Here is a 17,881-nt window from a genome sequence, read left to right as displayed (position 1 = left end):
GAGAGGGGAGGAAAGGGAAGTTGGAAAATTTGCAGGAGGAGGTAGAGGAAAGAAGTAGGAAGGATGGTGGGCTTCTCTGAGCATTGGGGCATTAAATGAGCTCTGATCCATGGCAGTGTAGAGCACCTTCCTGGGCTGCCCTAGGTGGTTCCTGTGAGATTGGGAAGTGAGAACATTTTCTGGCAAATCAGAGGATGTGGAGAGGGTGTGGTACCTCAGCTGACTCTCTTCAGCACCTGGTGGGACAGAGCCCTTTCCAGGGGAAACCCATACCAGTGTTTCATGCCAAATACCCGTCCCAGTGAGAGAGACCAGGATTTCATATAGACGTTTCTCTCACTTTAGTATTCTATTTTTCCACTGAGGTGTTGAGGGGCTTGTATTGCAGAGGTGTAAGTTTACATTGTAATTATTGCTGTTATGTTTTTATCCTCTCCCCCCTTTTTATCCTTATCTGTTACATCAGTAGTATGAACAAATACACATCTTCAAGAAGAAATGAGTGTAATCCAGGGTGTCCAAGAAAGTGAGAGAGGTATTAGCAGTTCGTGACGTATATTGTGCTCTTTCATTATTTATCATTTCAAGGCAGGGAGTTACGATGTTTTTCAAGGCCATTCTGTCATCTGATAGCAATAACCTTTAGCATTATTATATACGCTAATAAGTTAATTATGTTTTAAACCCCATAGCTCAAGCATAACATTCCTTTTGTGTGTGTGCTTAAAAGATTCATTTTATGACTTATTTAGATTTTGACCAAATATATTGCAGGTGTATGGCTGAGTATGTCTGTATGTTCCTACACACCTGCATGTGCCTACCTACCAGGGCTGGATGCAGAATGGCCACGGTGATGAAAAGCAGTGTAGTAACACACCCACTCCTCTTCTTGTATTGAGGAGCTATTTGTAGGAGAAACTACAGCCTGTCATCCTCTAGGTTTTTTCTCCATGTTAAATCTGCTCCTAAATATGCACATATATAAATATGGATGTATAGCTGTACATATATATCCACATACACTCTCATCTATACAAATACACCTACAGGATGTTGGTCTGTACGTATATTTCTGTTCATTCACAAGCACTTTAAAAGTATTGAAGGTGAGATACTGATGCGTCATAGAAGAAAAGCAGTTCTCATGTCAAGCATAAAAGAGTACAAGCACAAGACAAACACCACATTTGATTATGTGGCACAGTGTTAGCATTTGTGAAAGGTTCATTCCCTTTCATGGATCACCATCACAAAGTGCTACTTTTAATCCAGTTAAATGCCATAGAACTTTTTGTTATGACACTTCTCGACTGTGATGGGGTGTTTTTCACCTGGACAATTGGTCCAAGCAGTGTGTAATTGGACAGCCACTATTTTTAAATAAGTGCTAGCAATTCTAGTGGTGAATGAACCTTGTTTCATTCTTTCTCAGTATGTATCCTCATCTTAAGTACCAACAGATATTTCATGGAAAAAGCCTTGAAAAATTCCTGAAGGACTAAAAGAAAAAAAATCCTGACAAAATTACGGGAAGCTGTGTGACTGAATTCGTTAAAAATCTCAGAAATAATGTTCAGATTTAAGTTTATGTTCTGAAATAATCATGATTCTGATTTCTTAAAATTAAGAACAATATGTAGACATTAGCATTGCAGAGACTTTCAGTGGGGAAAAAAAATTCTTGCTGATGCAAAATGTGGAGGTGATTTGATTCAGTCTGAAATATGTGTTATCACTAATTTGATGTGCTATTTACAATATTGTTTATATTAAACAAAAGTTTCAGGCCTGATACTCTGAAGGGGTAAAAGCCACCTAGGAAATGTAGATTGTATAAAGTATCGGGAAGATATCATCCAGTTAGAGGAAGAAGCTCTATGCAGGAATAAAAAAGAACATGGGATTTTATGCAGAATGGCTTAGTGCATTAGAAATTTTATTCTTTACATATGTGTGCTCCTCTGGTTGTAGGCAACGATGACAATAATCTCAACTCCATTTTTTATGAGCATTTGACAAGATCTCTGCAGGAGTCTCTTTGTGGAGATTTGATTCTGGGCCGCTGGGGAAACTACAACACAGGAGACTGTTTTATTCTGGCATCGGATTATTTAAATGCCTTTGTGCACTTGATCGAAATTGGAAATGGCCTTGTCACCTTTCAGCTCAGAGGGCTGGAATTTCGAGGTAAGGATCCCTGATGATGTAAATAACAACAAAAACGCCAACAAACCCTGTCTGGCTTTTTAATCTATCACAATTCTACAGTGGGACATAGAGTATAAGGATCTTTCTTTTTTTTATAGATATTTGTCTGTCTGTCTAAAAGTTCTGTTATTCTTTCTATTGTTATTTGAATGACAGTGTTTTGAAACCTAAATGTTAAGAAATTTGCAGTCATGTTCTGTGGTATCATAATACTTTCAGAAAGAAGGCACGTTGAGTCATTTGCTTGGTTCACGGATCTTTCAGGTTATGCTTAGTTATGTTTTCAGATTACTTCTTTCCCTCCATAACCATGAAAACCGAAGTTGTTCTTAAAATTGTTCAACTCTCCAAAACCTGTATTTGAAAAAAACCCAAATATCATAAGACTCCTCCCACAGAAAATATCCTGTGTCAGATCATGTAAGATGCCAGTACTGAGATGGTCTCAATCACAGTAAACAGGAGAGGAGAAGTCAGTCAGTCTTCATATTTGTCTTACTTAGGAACTGCTGAAGAAGGGACCTCGCTTTCTTCTTGTTCAGTATATTCCTTTGTATGGACACTCCTCTTTAAGGGATGGCAGTTGCATCCCCCTCCCTGGTGTGGCTTTTGTGAGGCCAGTTGCTTGTACTCCTGTGCTTTTGTCTGTTGTTGTCCCCAGAGTAGGAAGAAAAATGAAAGTAAAACCACAGAACTTTTAAACAGCTTTTAAGTTCTGTTTATGCTATACATGTTGGCTGCCTGGATTTGTTGCTTGGGTTTGTAACCTTTCAAAGATACCACTTTGCAATTGCAGGTGATGGGAGTTTTGAAATCCCAGAGTAAACAGCTTCCCAGTCTCAAGGGTTGAGCATCTAATGGGTGATGAGGAGCGTATAATCAAGGTGACTTTTCAATAAGGTTGAGTATGAGAAAATAGGAGACAGACTGGCTCTTCGAATGCACTTAGGTGTGGGAGGATTAGACTAGGAAATAACATGTGTGGGCTCAAGTCTTGACTCTGTGACAGACTCCCTGTAGGATGTTGAACAGGTTGTGGTAAATGCTTGATGTTGACTTTCCTTCCTCTCTGGTGGGGACAAAGATAATAATCCTGTATCTTAAGAAAAGTTATGTAGAAAACAGGAAATACCTGAAAGAGTTTGGTATCGTAGTACCTAAAGAGGTGCTTATTCAGTACAAAGGCACATTGTAAGAAAAAGCAACTGCAAAGGAAGATAGAGAATTTGTTTATCAGCCTTATAATTTCTCGTTGTTCATGATGGTGTATGTATTGCTCTGGCTTTCTTCAACTTCAGAGACATCTTTGCAAGTATTATCTTCTCCTTCTGTGCCTCTAAGGTAAGGAGTGGTGCTGCTCTGTCAGGGATAGGTACTGAGGTTAAGTAACCTATAGAGTCCACAGGTGTAAAGCTTTTTAGGGGCAGATTTGAAATTTGGCATTACTTCTTCAAATCCAGGCCAGAAAAATGCAGATTTATGATGCTCTGCAACAACAGTTCAATAGTGTGGCAGTTCAAATCTCTTAGTTACAGTACCACTGATTTCACAGGCTGGTAAATCTCTGAGATAATTCCTTTTTTTTGTTTGTTTTAGTGAGCTCGTCATTTTTGGTTCCTCTTAGGTGGCTCACAGTTACAATCCTTTATGGAAACTCTGTGAATCCAAAAAATAGTTAATTCATTTCTGCAGATCTGAAAAGTGACTTCCAGGAGGGATTTATGTATATTAACGAAGAGACATATTTTGAACAATGTTGAAATTTTGTTCAGATTTGTTGGGATTTTGAGTAAGTAGGACCACGTACATTTCCATTGACTTGAAGAAAATTGTCTTTGCTGATCATCCTTTTCTGTTAAAATAGTTCACTGTAGGATGTGAAACAAACAGAAGAAAGAAATCTGACTTTCATTCTTAAATTACACGAGTTTTGTGAGTGGTTTTTTTCCTTTATGCAGTTGCCACCAACTGTTGGGTGTCTCTCCATTACCATCCCCAGGCAGTTCAAGAAAAGTAAATCTTAGAAAAAGATGAAAAAGTATGAGAGGATCCTCAAACCACGTGCTAGCTGGGTAACAAGATCAGAGGCCTAGCAGACGGGCCTAATGAACTGGAAGTTGAACAGTAAACAAGTGGATAGTTTAGTTGCAAAGTGGTTTGGGAAGACTTTGTTTGACTGAGCCAGGATGGTTCATTACCAAGCGAGTGCCGTTTTGTATTTGGATCTGAGAGCAAAGCTCAAAAACTGCAGTGTGCCACCTGTCAGGGCATCTCTGTATTCCCTAAAAATCACAGTTTAACTAACTAAATGGGTCTGGAAATCAACACTTCCGTGCAGATTGCCTAACACTGTTCAGTGTTAGTACTGTAGCTATTTCCTTTTTGAATAGATCCAATGTGTCTGCCAGCTGCAACAGGTCTTTAAATTCAGCTGGGGCTGAGCCCACCAGCCTCTCATGTGTTTCATGAGTTGCCATTTAGAGCCAGCTGAGTTCTCATCAGGAATATCCCCTTTTCCAGTCTCTTATGCTCCTCAGTTAAGAGGCTGTCAGCCTGCAAAGCAGCTCCCTTACCTGAGTGTTCAAAAGACCGGGACCAAGAAAGCGACAGCAAACGGTGAACTGGGAAAGCACAGACAAGTTACTGGAGGGGGAGAGGAGTGGGAAAATGGGAATGGGAATTTCACCTAGATTATCTCATATTCAGGAAAAATCCAGTCCCCTATTCCTCCTCACCCTCAGAGTATCACTGGGGGAAAAGATTCCCCAATACTAGAAGGAGAGGAAAAGGGTGCAAGTGGGAGAGAAATGGACTCCCCCTGTTCTCTTCTCTGAACCCACTGGATGATGCTATTACAAGAACAAGAGAAAATGTGTAGCTTGTGTCCTCACAGACATGGTATGTAAGGAAGGTTCCTCATTTCTCCATATTTCAGAATATTTTCTCCAGGTAAAGGACATAATATGGGAAGGGAAACTAGGAGTGTGTATTGTTATTATATTGTTTGGCCTGGAACAAAGAAGCCATGTAGGATTGAATAAAGGAACATACCTGATGAAAGAAGAGCTTAAATACATAGCATTTGATATGCCTTGTGAGAGTTGAACCCCACTGTACGGTGCAGAATGGGTGCCAGAGAAACCACATGAATTGCAAGCCTGCTTAAGGATGGAGTAGGAGGAACAGAGGATCCCAGAGGGGAACCAGGCACAAGCCAGATAAGATGTATCTGCCTGACACAGACTATAACAGAAGCTTCATGGACTGCAGAGTGCGGGCAGGTAGTCTGCTGTGTGCCCAGTGGAGACTTGCTGAGGTGGTGTGCTGACACCAGAGGCTTGTTGGTTTCCTCAGGTAACCCATGAGGGCTGGTGTGCTTTAGATAAACTGTGCTTCAGTACCATGCCCTTCCTGTAACAGGTTTTGTCCTTGTGTCCACAGGGAGCCAGGCTGCTCTGGTGAGGCTGTAGGCATTATGCAAGGGTGCCCAGACACAAACCCTGAGTCTAAATAAAAGGAGCCAGAAGGGCTGACCCAGGCAGAGGCTTCATAAGAGGATGGGCTAAGGGCTGTCCCAAGGAAGCTTTGTGAAAGTTGAGACTGAGCTGAAGCTCTTCCTTGGAAGATTTTCTTTGCTCCTTCCTTTGAGCGTGATCGCTGCTTGCAGAGGCAGGAGGTTAGAGCGGGCTGCCCCCCAGCAGCACCAAAAAGCATCTCCTGCACGGACTAGTCACGTTCTTCCCCATTTCAAATCTCACAAATGGCTGGTGTGGGGTACAACTAAACACAGTAGGATTTTTTTTTCTGCATAAGTGGGAAGAGTGTATGCAACTGCCCTGGGAGAACCTGGTGGTTACGAAGTCAGGAGACAGTTGTTAAGCACTATGATCATTTCCCCGGATCTGGGCATTTTAGATTCCTATTTTTAGTTCTCTGGTCATGCACTGTTTTTCACATAGGACCCTGATTCCTTTCATTGTACAGAATGGTTTCCCGCAAGGAGGAAGAAAAGAGCTAGAGGAGGAACTTGAAATCTGTAATTTTTGAGCTTTGGCTGCTTAACTTCAATTTCAAACAAGTAATTTTAATTGAGGGCCCTAAAAATCTGCTGTTCCTTAAATTGGAAGTCTATGTTTACTTTGGAAATGAGTGAATCACAACAGTGTGCTCTGTGTCTGTGACTGTTTTCTGTTTATGAGCAAACCCAAAGCAATATTTGCATTGTGGATCTCTGGGTTTTCCTATGGGTGTTTCTTGTTATGGTAGCTGAAAAGCTGTGCTGGCAATAATGCCACAGTAGTGCCCAAAGAAGGGGTCATGGACTCTTTGAATTTAAGTGTACTACAGGCAGGAGGTACTGCCTTCCCAGTTTGCAGTCCAGCCTAATTGAGAGTTGGCATTATAAATTACTGTTCCAGATGCCTTTCTAACTGTGTGTAATAGAAGCATTTGGCTCAGCTTTTAAATGTAAAAAACCATCTAAACCCCTGCAGACAGGGTAAGAAGATACAGACTGAGCAGACTGAAAGAAGTCGGTAAAGCTGGGATTCCTCTCATGTATCTTTAGTCCTGTTCAAATTAAACACCTTGTATGAATTGGTTCTTCATTCTCACTTTCTATGGACAGAGAGGGGATGTGCCTCCATCACGTCATCCATCCTGGGTGTAAAGCAAGGGGGAGCTTCAATACCTCCAGGCATCGAGAGGAGATGCCCAACTCTCCTTTACTGAAAATGAAGAAGGGGTAGTAATGAGCTCAGGCTAGGTGAAAACTTCCAGGTAGCTGCACGTTGGTGTGGGGGAATCAAGCTCTTCAGTAACTTAACTCTACTGTCTGTGTTAAACCACAGTGGTATGCTAAAAGCAGCCTGCCAGAAGAAATCTATAATCTATCCTATAATTTGAAAGGAAGAGACAGGGGAAAACCTACAATCAAGGAACAAGCAGAAAGAGTGTCAAAATACCTAGCTCCCCTGAGTTCCCTCTAGAACAAGGAAGACTTGAAATATTTTTCTGTTTAGTCTGTGCCTCTACAAAATGTCTTCTGGAGAATATCCAGTTAGGTGTTATATGTGCAGAAATTACTTTAGAGATGGTGATGCTGAAATCTTGAGGAGCTATTTCCTCTAACTCATGCCCAGTATTCTTCAATCATGTAATTAGCGTCTAAATCTCTGCTGAGATTTTTTTGTTACTGCATGTTGCACGCACAATATTCATGCTTCACTTGGAACTTCATTAGATGAATCAAGGAAAGAAGTGCAGAGCAGACACAGCTGTAACTGTACGCAGTGGAAGGCAGCTGTGACAGAAGGGAGGGATCAGCTGTGGGGCTTTCTCTGTGTTAGCTAGCTGATTTCCCACACAAAATGGTGTATGAATGCAGGCAGTTTAGGGTGTACACTTCAGGCACAGAATGTCATCTAAGGAATAAAGACAGTTACTCATTTCTGCAGTGTATGTGTACGCTGTATAGTTTTATTACAGTAGCAATGACATGACCAGTGTAAGGAATATTTATTGGTGTTTGATTTTCGTGTCTGAAGGCTCTGTGGTGCTAGCAAGAATCATTATTTAAAGAGTGGTTGCAACTTTCACTTTTTGCTTTTACAAATCACTTCTTGTTGTTGGGAAAAAGAAGTGCCCACCTTCATGTCTTTCCTGAGACCACACTTGAAGTATGTTCAGTGTATGCACCAGACCACTTAAAGGTATCGATAAATTACAAGTTCAGAGAAAAACAGCCATTTTTAACACATCTCTTTGGAGAAAAGTTTAAAAAACCAAAAGTACATTATTTGTAGGAAAGAACAAAGGCTGAGAGACACAATGCTCAGAAATATTAGAGGCATGAACAGAAAGGATGCAAAGGGATTTCTTTAATCTTGGTGATTTAATGGGAAGAATGTCGTGAAAGAGGGAAGAGGATACTTTGTCGAATGCAGGGAATCTGTAATGTACAGGTCTTCCTAATAATGCTCCAGCAGTGTAAGCCATCTATGAATTTTGAATAGGCTTAGAAGAGTTTTTATAACACAAACTAGAATAGATATTTGATGTTATTTCCCTTTCCTCCCTTCCACAATTTTATATGTGTATATGGGTGCACTGAAGAAGACTTCTGGAAGAAAGGGGAATGTTGTTAGGTACGCTGCACCATTTTTATGGAGAAAAAGTTTTTGCCAGAAATAAAATGTTGTTTCTTGCATTGCACTCCAAAAGAGGTGAAATTAGAGAGTTTCATGGTGTTTGGTAGCTGAAAGTTTAACAACTAGTATCCTTTGAGAATGCTTTCTTCCATCTGGGATTCCATAATGTGTCTCTGTGGCCCAAGAAATGGAAAAGTTTCTGAGGAGATGCCTGTTATTAGACCAACTGATCTGATTTGAAAACCAGACTATTTTTTCAGGCATACAAGCACCTGAAGCAGCTGAAAACAAAACCACAGTTTTATAACTAGTACCTTTGATGTTTGAGAAATTGATAGTCTTTCAAGTCCTGAGACTTTTCTTTGAAACAACCTGAGACTATCAGAGCCTGTGAATTACTATTCTTAATCCCAATTCCAGAAGGAAAAGAACAGGAATGAGCCAAAACAGTTGCTAGCTTCCAGAACATGCTCCATTTGGGAGCTCAGTTTACTCCTTTTTGAAGTATTTGTTTTTCTGTGTTTCTAGAGCTAGATAAGATGCTTTTCTTCAAGAGAGGATGGCCTTCCAATGGCTGTAATTATGATCTTAGTGCTTCCTTTGGGTGATAACTTGCTGATTATCGAGCTGCTATCCTAGGCCTTATCCATCAGAATTTGGGAATACTCAGATTTGCAGCAGAGCTTGGTGGAGCAGAGTCAGATGTTTCCAGTGTAATGCATTTATTTGTAATTTAAATACAAATCCCCTAGTCCAAAACTGGTTGTTGGGATCACAGAGTTTAAAGCTTGAAGTGCCTAATACAGGAGAGTGATTTATGGTCGTCTTAACATCTTTGCTTTGGGGTTAGTACATGAGCCCTATGAACCCTTTCTCTGTACACTGACACTGTAGTTGCTTATTTTATGTCAGCAGTCCTCAGTGCTCAAGCTATCGCTATCTTCAGCCGCAATAATTAGTCCCCATTCTGGATGTGTTGTTAAACGGAAATGTTTTATGGAACTTAAAACTGCTTCTAGAAGTATGTGATTGTGTTACGGGATTTTCTTTCTGCCCCTTCAGAACTGAAAAATGCTTTTCACTCACTGAGTTTTCAAAATTGAATTCAAAAGCACACTGATTTCAGCCTTAAGTTCTATAGAAGGCTGGGGTGGTCATTTAGGTGTATTTTATGTATCCTCTAGAAGCGAGATAACAGTCTTCAGTTTCACTTTTCTCATTTCCATTTAGGTCAGATCATTTTTTGCAGAGCATGAGTCAGTCCTCAAATCCTGATGCATCAGGAAAATAGAAAGAGCTCCAAGTTCTCACCCTGGTTTTCTCTTGAGCTCACATAGAGTGACCTTGCTTTGTTCAACTGACACATGTTTTTGCATTGATGGATTTTTGGCAACCATTTAGTATTAGATATCTTACAAATGAATCAGTCTCATCTACACTAGCAAGGATCACAGTGAATGTCTAAGCTTGAGTGAAGTGCAAGAGCTTATTTTCTTTCTACTGCAGAAAGAAATGTGAAAAAAAATGTTTTCCCTCAGATTTTAAAATTACTAATTACCAGTGAAAACATTTTCCTGTATTTTAATATTCAGTGGCACTACACTTAATTACATTGCAGAACTGAAGTGCACGTTCTGCTCCCTGCTCTTTGATTTTATGAATAATTCTCTCAGAGTGACTTGAACTTTATAATTTTTTGAGAAGCAATATAAAAATTGTCATTTAAATCATCAGCTTATAACATACACACAAAAGTTTAGGGTCGCCCTTCTGTAAAAGATGTACATAAATGCTTAACTTCATCTACTGTGACTTGTCCCTTTTGGCTCAATGCATAAAGCTTAGCACATGCTCTCAGTCTCCGTAGTACCCGTTTCTAGAGTAATGAACCGAAAGGATTGATGTAGGCAATGGTGAAATTAAATTTCAGAGTAGCATGCAAATCTGTGGCATTGAAGTCCAGCCAGTGCATTATGGATTAAAGTAAGGCTCAGTTCAAGACAAAAGAAAATGACTGACAGTCTTTCTAGAACTGACTGCAAGAATTGGGAGAGAACCAACATGTACTTGAGCACCAAGCCTGCATTTTGTCTTTGCAGATTTGATTCCTTTTACTAGATAGCATTTGGAAATACTAATAAGCAGCATGATGATCAGAATAGAAATTCAGTGTTTTGTCAGAGCACTGGACATGGCTCAGATTAAATTTAACAGGGATACTCCAGAGGCTCTGCAAGCAGTCAAGACACCACATCTCCAGGGTGGTAGTACCCAAGTCCATCAAACAGCTTTTGTTAAGCAAGTGCATGTTTGACAGATGTTGAAGAGCACAGCCCTGATTTCATTATTCGGAATAAATCTGCAAAATGACCACATGAGCTCCTTTGGTTGCTTTTCTAATAACTTGTTCCCAGTTAGAATGGCTCTCACTCCCCAAGTTCAATGTGCATTGCGCCTACTGTAATATAATTTTAACTTTAGTTGATTAAAATCACCTAACAAAGATGGCTTGAAGACATTTTTACCTGTTGAATTAGCTGAGCACACAAATAATTGTTCTGGCATCTTCTTCTGTTTGTTATGCATGTGATGACAGCTTCCCTCAAACACTGAGGGCCTCTTAAATTCACCTATTATTTGCCTTGCCATCTTCTTTAGGGGCCATGTTTTACAAAACATGTGGATTAAGAAAACTAGTAATTACAGAATCTGCAGTAATAATATTTGGTATTTACTAATAGAGAAAATACAGAGAGTGCATAGAAACAGTCAGTATTCCGTAGGAATGAAATGTGTTCTTTCCATATGAAAGAAAAAAAAGTTATATAAGAATAGAGTTACATAGACTGAGCAAAGCCATCTTTAATTCCCTTAGCTGTAAGGGGATCAGTGGCAGTTGTTTATTAGGCTTGTGTTTTTCATCACTTATAAACATTTGGTAATACTTAATTTAGCACCTGGGATGAAGATGTATCTTCTCTTAAATTCAGTTTAATATTGAGAGACCTCTAAACTTTAAAAAATAAACATAACAGCAATAACAACAGCACCAGCATGGAGTAGCTATTTTACTCTTTTTGAGCTATGTACAAAGGAATATGCCTTTCCCTACTTCAGTTAGAGTACGATCTCTTTTGACTTGACTTCAGAAAAGCATCCACTGACAAAGCAGTTGCTGCTTTTTTTGCTGTTGAGCAAGTGTTAATTCATGTAGAAATCTGTGAAATATGAAGCAGAAGCAGTCCAGTTCATGTCAGGTCCAACTGGAAATGTCAGTTTGATAGGTCATGTTTTGTACTTTGTGGCAGGGTTGAAAGGAAAGATGTTTATATTTGGGTGACTTGAAGACGTTTAATAATTTGTCACATTGTATATCCCTGAAGTTCAAGGAGGAATACATATCAGTGTGTGAACAACACTGGGTAGACAGTGTAAATTTTAACTCATAGAAAACTGAATGGAGAACACTGGAATATATTGGATCTTTTCCCCCCAACCTGTTAGGGCTGCAATCCCGTTTTTTTCTCACGTTTCCTTCAGATCTTTCTACTCTTCTTTTTTCTTGTATGTTTTTGCTTGTTGGATACATTTTAGAAGGTGTACAGGCAAAAAAAGAGAAGGTGATAACCAATACTTTAACATATTTTGTAAAGCTTTTCTTAGTGCGGAGAAAGGAATATTTTCTGGGTGCTACTTCTGTTGGTACAAACTAAAGTCCATAGGCTGTTGACCAGATACTTGTGGTGGGACCGGGATAGACAGTCAAGGGCATGGAAACTGTCATGACGCTCCACAGAAAGGCCTTTGGGATGCTGCCTTGCTCCAGTCTCTCTTTCAGGGTGTTGGCAAACTGCAGGGGATTGGAGCTGACACTATTCTTTCCTGGTCCAACGTTCAGATGACGAACATAGCCAAATTCTTCTCCCATTTACAGTGACACAACAGAACAGGTCTGTTGGTCCTGGCAGTGAGGGTTCGTAGCTGTTGCACTGCAGCGCAGTGTCTAGCACTTTCCTCTCCTGTTGAGACCGTTTGGAAGCTGACGGAGCCAGCTCTCTTATGGGGTGATACTGAACCTTTGGCGGAAGGCCCATGTGAGACATATGTGTCACTTGCATCATAGGAGATGGCCTTGAAAGATGATTTATGTACAAATTCAGTGGACAGTAAGTTCTGCAACAGCCCACAGAGAGTAAATTTTAAAAGATCCATAGACTGAGAACATAGAACTCATCTACTTTGAGAACAGAGGAGGAAGCACATTAGTGTCCACCTTGGTTTTGATTTGTAGTGCCCTACATGGTGTAAGAAACCACATTCATAAATTTCAAATCCTGAAGGGCTCCACTTGACCATCTAGTGTGCACAGCACTGGCCAGAAATGCAGAGTCTGGTGAGCATATATGTATTATTGTTTCTGCATCTGCCTCATGACTTCTTTTTGAGTTAACATCTCTTTTTCAGAAAGATTTACTCTATTTTGATCTAAAGCCTGCTTAATAGGCTAATTAGAAAGCTCTTCTGTCCTCATGGTATACTGCCACTAGTGCTATTCATTAGAGATGTCTGATCCAGAGTAGCTTTTATAGTGGTGGGAGAGAGAACAACCTGGTGGATGTTATTTTTGGAACCTGCTTTCCAAGATAGTTTGCTAAACCACAGATTTCACAAGTGCTCTGGCACACTGTAAAACCTTTGTTTGCATCCTGTATGTTATTTGAAGAAGCAGACTGAGATTTGGATCAATTTGTTTAATGTGCCTGATGGAGCGAGACTCCTTAGTGTTGCTTCCTGGTGAGTTTTTATTAAGGCAGAAGATGTAGTCTCTGGTTTAGCTCAGCTCAGAACCATTAGGCCTAGAACATTAGATCAGGCCCTTTTGGCTTTTAAAGGTGATGGTAAATAAGTAATGTACAGCTCTTTATTTGCTACTGCCCATGGATCAATTGGCACATCTAAGTTGTTGCCGTAGCTCTATTAGATTTTTGCTAAGTGCATAGAGCCTTCAGTCATACTCTTTCAGCTTGGAAGAAGTCCTTTGTTTCCTCATCCCCCAATAACTGGCAGCATACTCTCTTTTTCTCACTGCCAAGGGACATATTGCCAGCAGAGAGAAGTGGAAGCTATAACAGAAGGAGATGAAGACAATGAAGGCTGCTGCTGTTGTAAGCCAGGGCACTTGCCTCACTTGTTATCATGTAATGCAGCCTTTAACCTCCGATGGCTGACGTGGGAAATAACACGAACCCAGTACATCCTGGAAGGGTATAGCATCATTGATAACAACGCTGCAACAATGCTGCAAGTGTTCGATCTGCGGAGAATACTTATCAGATACTATATAAAGGTAAACTCTTTGATAAAGTGTACTTCATTCCTAGGCAGGTTTGTCAAATAGAATGCTGACTGTCTATAGAAGAAAGAGTGTTTCAAGTTTTTGGCTTTATATTTATTCATCTGCACTACTGGCGGTCAGACTGATTTGATGTTAGATAGGGGTAATTAATTCATTTCTCCCTTTGCTACATTTGATTCTGACCACTTATAGTTAGTATAGAAAATCGCAGGCATGCTTAAGCAGAAATCAAGAAGGTGAGTTAAAATCCTCTCGTGATAAAGTCAGAAGAAGCATTCTTACAAAGCAAAACTTTACTGACGGTTTGTTATTTCTTCTTGACTTGGCCTTTCCTCTGTTTTTTCTGGAAAATAAAAATCAACAAGCATGAAGTTCTTGGGAAATCTCTGAAGAGCTGTTTCTCAAATGTGCTTTTTTAGTAGTACAAACCTCCTTCTTACCTGCTGGTTTTTTATATATACCACAACACATTTGAAGTTGTTGTATTCCATTGATTAAACAGCAATTCCTTTATATCACTTTTGTATTTGCAGTTATTAAGATCACAATGACCACAAGATAATCATTTGTCAAAATAATTGAACCTTATAGTCTAGCAAGACATCTCCATCCTGTTTCCAGTCCAGCAAATGAAGAAATTGCTGAGCTTTATTGTCTTCTACTGAAACAAGAGCCAAATGCTGCCTCCTATGCCACTGGTACTACCATGAAGCCATCACTAAAGCTCCCAACCATCCTTGACAACTCCTTCCTACTTACATCTCTGCAATAGTGAAAATCTTGTCAACCTTAGAGAAAGACATATTGTAAATAAATTAATCAACTTTTTTTTTGCAAGTGAGAGCCAATGCAGTAAAACCAAGATCATTGCCTCACAAAGCTGCTTTGATCATCCAGTTGATTACTTTGCAAAATAATTTTACAGGCAATAGGGCCTGGTAACCAACCTGCTTTGTTTAATTAACTAATATTAGAAACAAAACTGCAGCGAGCATGATTTTTTTGTCTTAGAAGGGGGGTTTGTGGCTATAAATTAAATTAGTTTTAAGCAATTTATCTCAACTAAGAAAAGCAAACCCTTATTTAAACTGAAATGAATATGTTGCTACAATTGCTTCACTTTACTTTAAAAGGCAACCTGAATAAACTGAACATAAACTGAAGCAAGATGACTCAGCTTTTGATGATGAATGATGATGAATGATACTGAAAAAAATCCCAGTCTCAACTGCAATCGAATCAGAAGCTTATTAGTTTAAACCTGTAGAGAACCGTGTTTTGTAAATTGGAACTTTGTTAGTGCCTTTAAATCAACTAATATGTGGAGGACTTGTGTAAAGTGTGAGGTTCATCACGTGGGAAGTAAAACTTAACCAAAAGGTAGTTCAGGGCTTCTGGTTTTGGACATACCTGAGAAGAAGCTTACATGGGTAAGATGGCTTAGACAAACTTTTGTCCCAGTACGATACAGGTGTGGTTAACTGATGCTGTTTTGAGTAAAAGGGAGGTGGGTTAAAGGATCTCCACACTACTGAGGCACGCTATAGCTCCATCTCCACTGTATGCAGAGTTTGTTAATGCCACCACGTATGGGTTTGAAGGTGCAAAAATTCAATCTCTTTTGGTTGGATTTAGTTGAGCCAGTACTATAACACTGCATCGACAGATCTTCATTCTCAGAAAGGTGTCAGTCCTTTAATCTACTTCTCTTCTTCAGGAAGGATGAACAGAAAATAATAATAAACTGTTGGCAGCTTCAATATTAGCCTGGGCTGGGGCTCCCTTCAGTGAAGGGAGAGTGAGCTCAGGAGATCCGTTCCTTAGAATGACACTTCCAAAAAGAAAGCTATATGGAGATTTTCTTCTCATATTCTTCAAGTTATTCATTTCTTCCATAAACAGGATCTTTGATAAGATTTAGTAAAATCCTTAGTACAGCCTTAGTAGGTGCGAAGATTATATTATGTATCAGATCTGCTTTTACCCCGTTTATTTAGTACTTACATCCAGATAAACAATATCAGAAACAGAGGTGAGAATTCATTCCTTCCCCAGCTTGCTCTTATGAGGAAATCTTGAGCTGTAAAGACCCTGTGTAATTTCACTGTGAACATTTTAAAGCCCTGACACATTCTTTTTAACTGTGTAGGAGACTAATTGTAAGAACAACTCTAGTTAATGCAGTATTCAGGTCACATAAATCACAAGCCTAGAAAACACTTAGGCTGGAGTTTCTGCAGCAACTGCACTTCCATTGCACTGAGCATTTGGAGTGCTTCTAGTTTATTCTTTGCAGCTTACGATATTGTAAATATTTACCATATTATTTCTGAATTGCCATATAGTTGCGGATGTACTTGTGCACAAAACATATCTAGGAAGAGCAACTAAGCAGAATTTAATTAGGTGACAGAAGTTTTTGCTATTTCTACATCTTGATTGCGAGTCTGATTTTTTTTTTCCCAGGTGTATCTGCTTCTTTGTAAACACAGGTGAGAGTAATAATTCTCTATTTTGAAGATCAACGAAGAGCCTGCTTTGTTTCAGGTCTCCTATCCTTGAAGAATCATTACCATTTTGGTCTTTTAAACAATGAGTTGCACTGAGCGTCTTATTCCTAATGTATTTATTTCATTTGCAGTTTCATTGGCAGCCTAGAAAGGCCCGTATTTCTTCTTATGAAAGGATTTTTATTCTCCACAAATAAAGTGGGTCAGCTTCTGTAGCCCTTCTGCATACATTTTGAAATCATTTCCTGCCCAACTACTGTGATATTTTTCCCTTGTGTCTCCTCCATCTCTTCTCAATATATTCTTATTTAAACATCTTTTAGTATTCAAGAAGTCTGGATTCAGTAAGCACTGTGTTTTCAGCTCCTATTGTTTCTGCATGCATCATTTTAAAAGGGTGTATTGTTCTCCACATGCCAAGAAATTAAGGGTCCATCCTCAGTCTGTATCTGCCTGACTTGTCTTTTTCTTCTGGAGCTTAATTTTCCTCTTGTTTGTGTATTTTGTACAACTTGAAGGATTAACTGGGGAGGGCATCTGGGATTTTTAAAAGGGCTGGTAGTGCTTCTGCCCTTTTTAATCCATCATATTTTCATTTTATACATTTATTTGCTTAACAATATTTCCATTGGATGGGTAAAGTAGAGCTACATCATTTTCAGTCATGTCCACTTGCCCCTCATTTGCTTTGGAATCCAATTCTAAATTAATATCTTTTATTAAAACAAAAATTTTAATCATAAAACATTATAATGGGACTTTCCAGCTGATGCCACTTTCCTTTGCAGCACTGGAACTTCTCCTTTAGTATCATATTCTTTTGAAAGTACGCTTTAAATTTGGGTTGGGTTTTTTTTAATATTTTATTTATTATTATTTGTTATTATTTTAATGGCTCCAGGGAGCGCTTGGAAGAACTTAAACTCAGAAACTCGGGCACAGTTATAAGATACGAGTGTTGCTGCTTTTTAATATTTCTGCATTTGGTAAAAGAGCTCCTTCTGAATGATGTTCCTCCTTCAGTGCATTAAAAGCAACCTCAGTTACATCAGATATCAGCTTCTTTATTGGCCTCATCGACAAATAACAAAAATAGTGACACTACTAAATGCAGAAAGAAAACAGCAATTAAAACAAGGGTTTTCAGACTTGTGTTGTACACATCTGTCAAATCTCATGTTTGTGATTAAATCATGATGGAACTGTTTTTGTTAAAGAATTAGGAAAGCTTCATCCCCATAAAACAGGAAGTCCGTGGAGGAAAGAGAGTCCTATTTTGAGCATGTGACCATCTATAACTGTTTTTTCAAAATATGCATAAACTTTTACCAATATCACCTTCTTGGTTGTAGAGTCTAGAACCCCACTAATATTCAGTAATTAACACATTTGAATGCTGGAACTCTGTATTCTTATCATAGTCTATTGTTTTATTAATTTTCCCGTAAGGCAGAAGGGTATTAAAAACATGACTTGTTTTTCTGTTGTCTGCTATTTAGATATCAATTATTATAATCTTTCTAACTTGAGCAGTTTTGTGAAGCAATGATGCCAAGCAGTAAAAAATAGGAAAAATATGTTAATGTGGTCCTATTTGATTTATTCTCTACTGTGTAAAATACATCTGCTTTAATCAGAGATAGAGTGACTAACGT

At 39.1% G+C, this 17,881-nt stretch overlaps 1 protein-coding gene across 1 annotated transcript in view; it reads left to right on the top strand.

The window, feature by feature from the left end:
* PCNX2 (pecanex 2) overlaps positions 1 to 17,881 on the top strand; it is a 167,704-nt gene that overhangs the window by 121,783 nt on the left and 28,040 nt on the right. The window contains exons 25-26 of the mRNA XM_074896744.1: positions 1,975 to 2,190; positions 13,454 to 13,707. Coding sequence (XP_074752845.1) covers positions 1,975 to 2,190; positions 13,454 to 13,707 — 470 coding nt within the window. The remainder of the gene's footprint in view (positions 1 to 1,974; positions 2,191 to 13,453; positions 13,708 to 17,881) is intronic.

The sequence above is a fragment of the Athene noctua genome, chromosome 1 (assembly GCF_965140245.1).
Source record: "Athene noctua chromosome 1, bAthNoc1.hap1.1, whole genome shotgun sequence".
NCBI classification, from domain to species: domain Eukaryota; kingdom Metazoa; phylum Chordata; class Aves; order Strigiformes; family Strigidae; genus Athene; species Athene noctua.
This window is presented reverse-complemented; position numbering and strand designations above follow the sequence as displayed.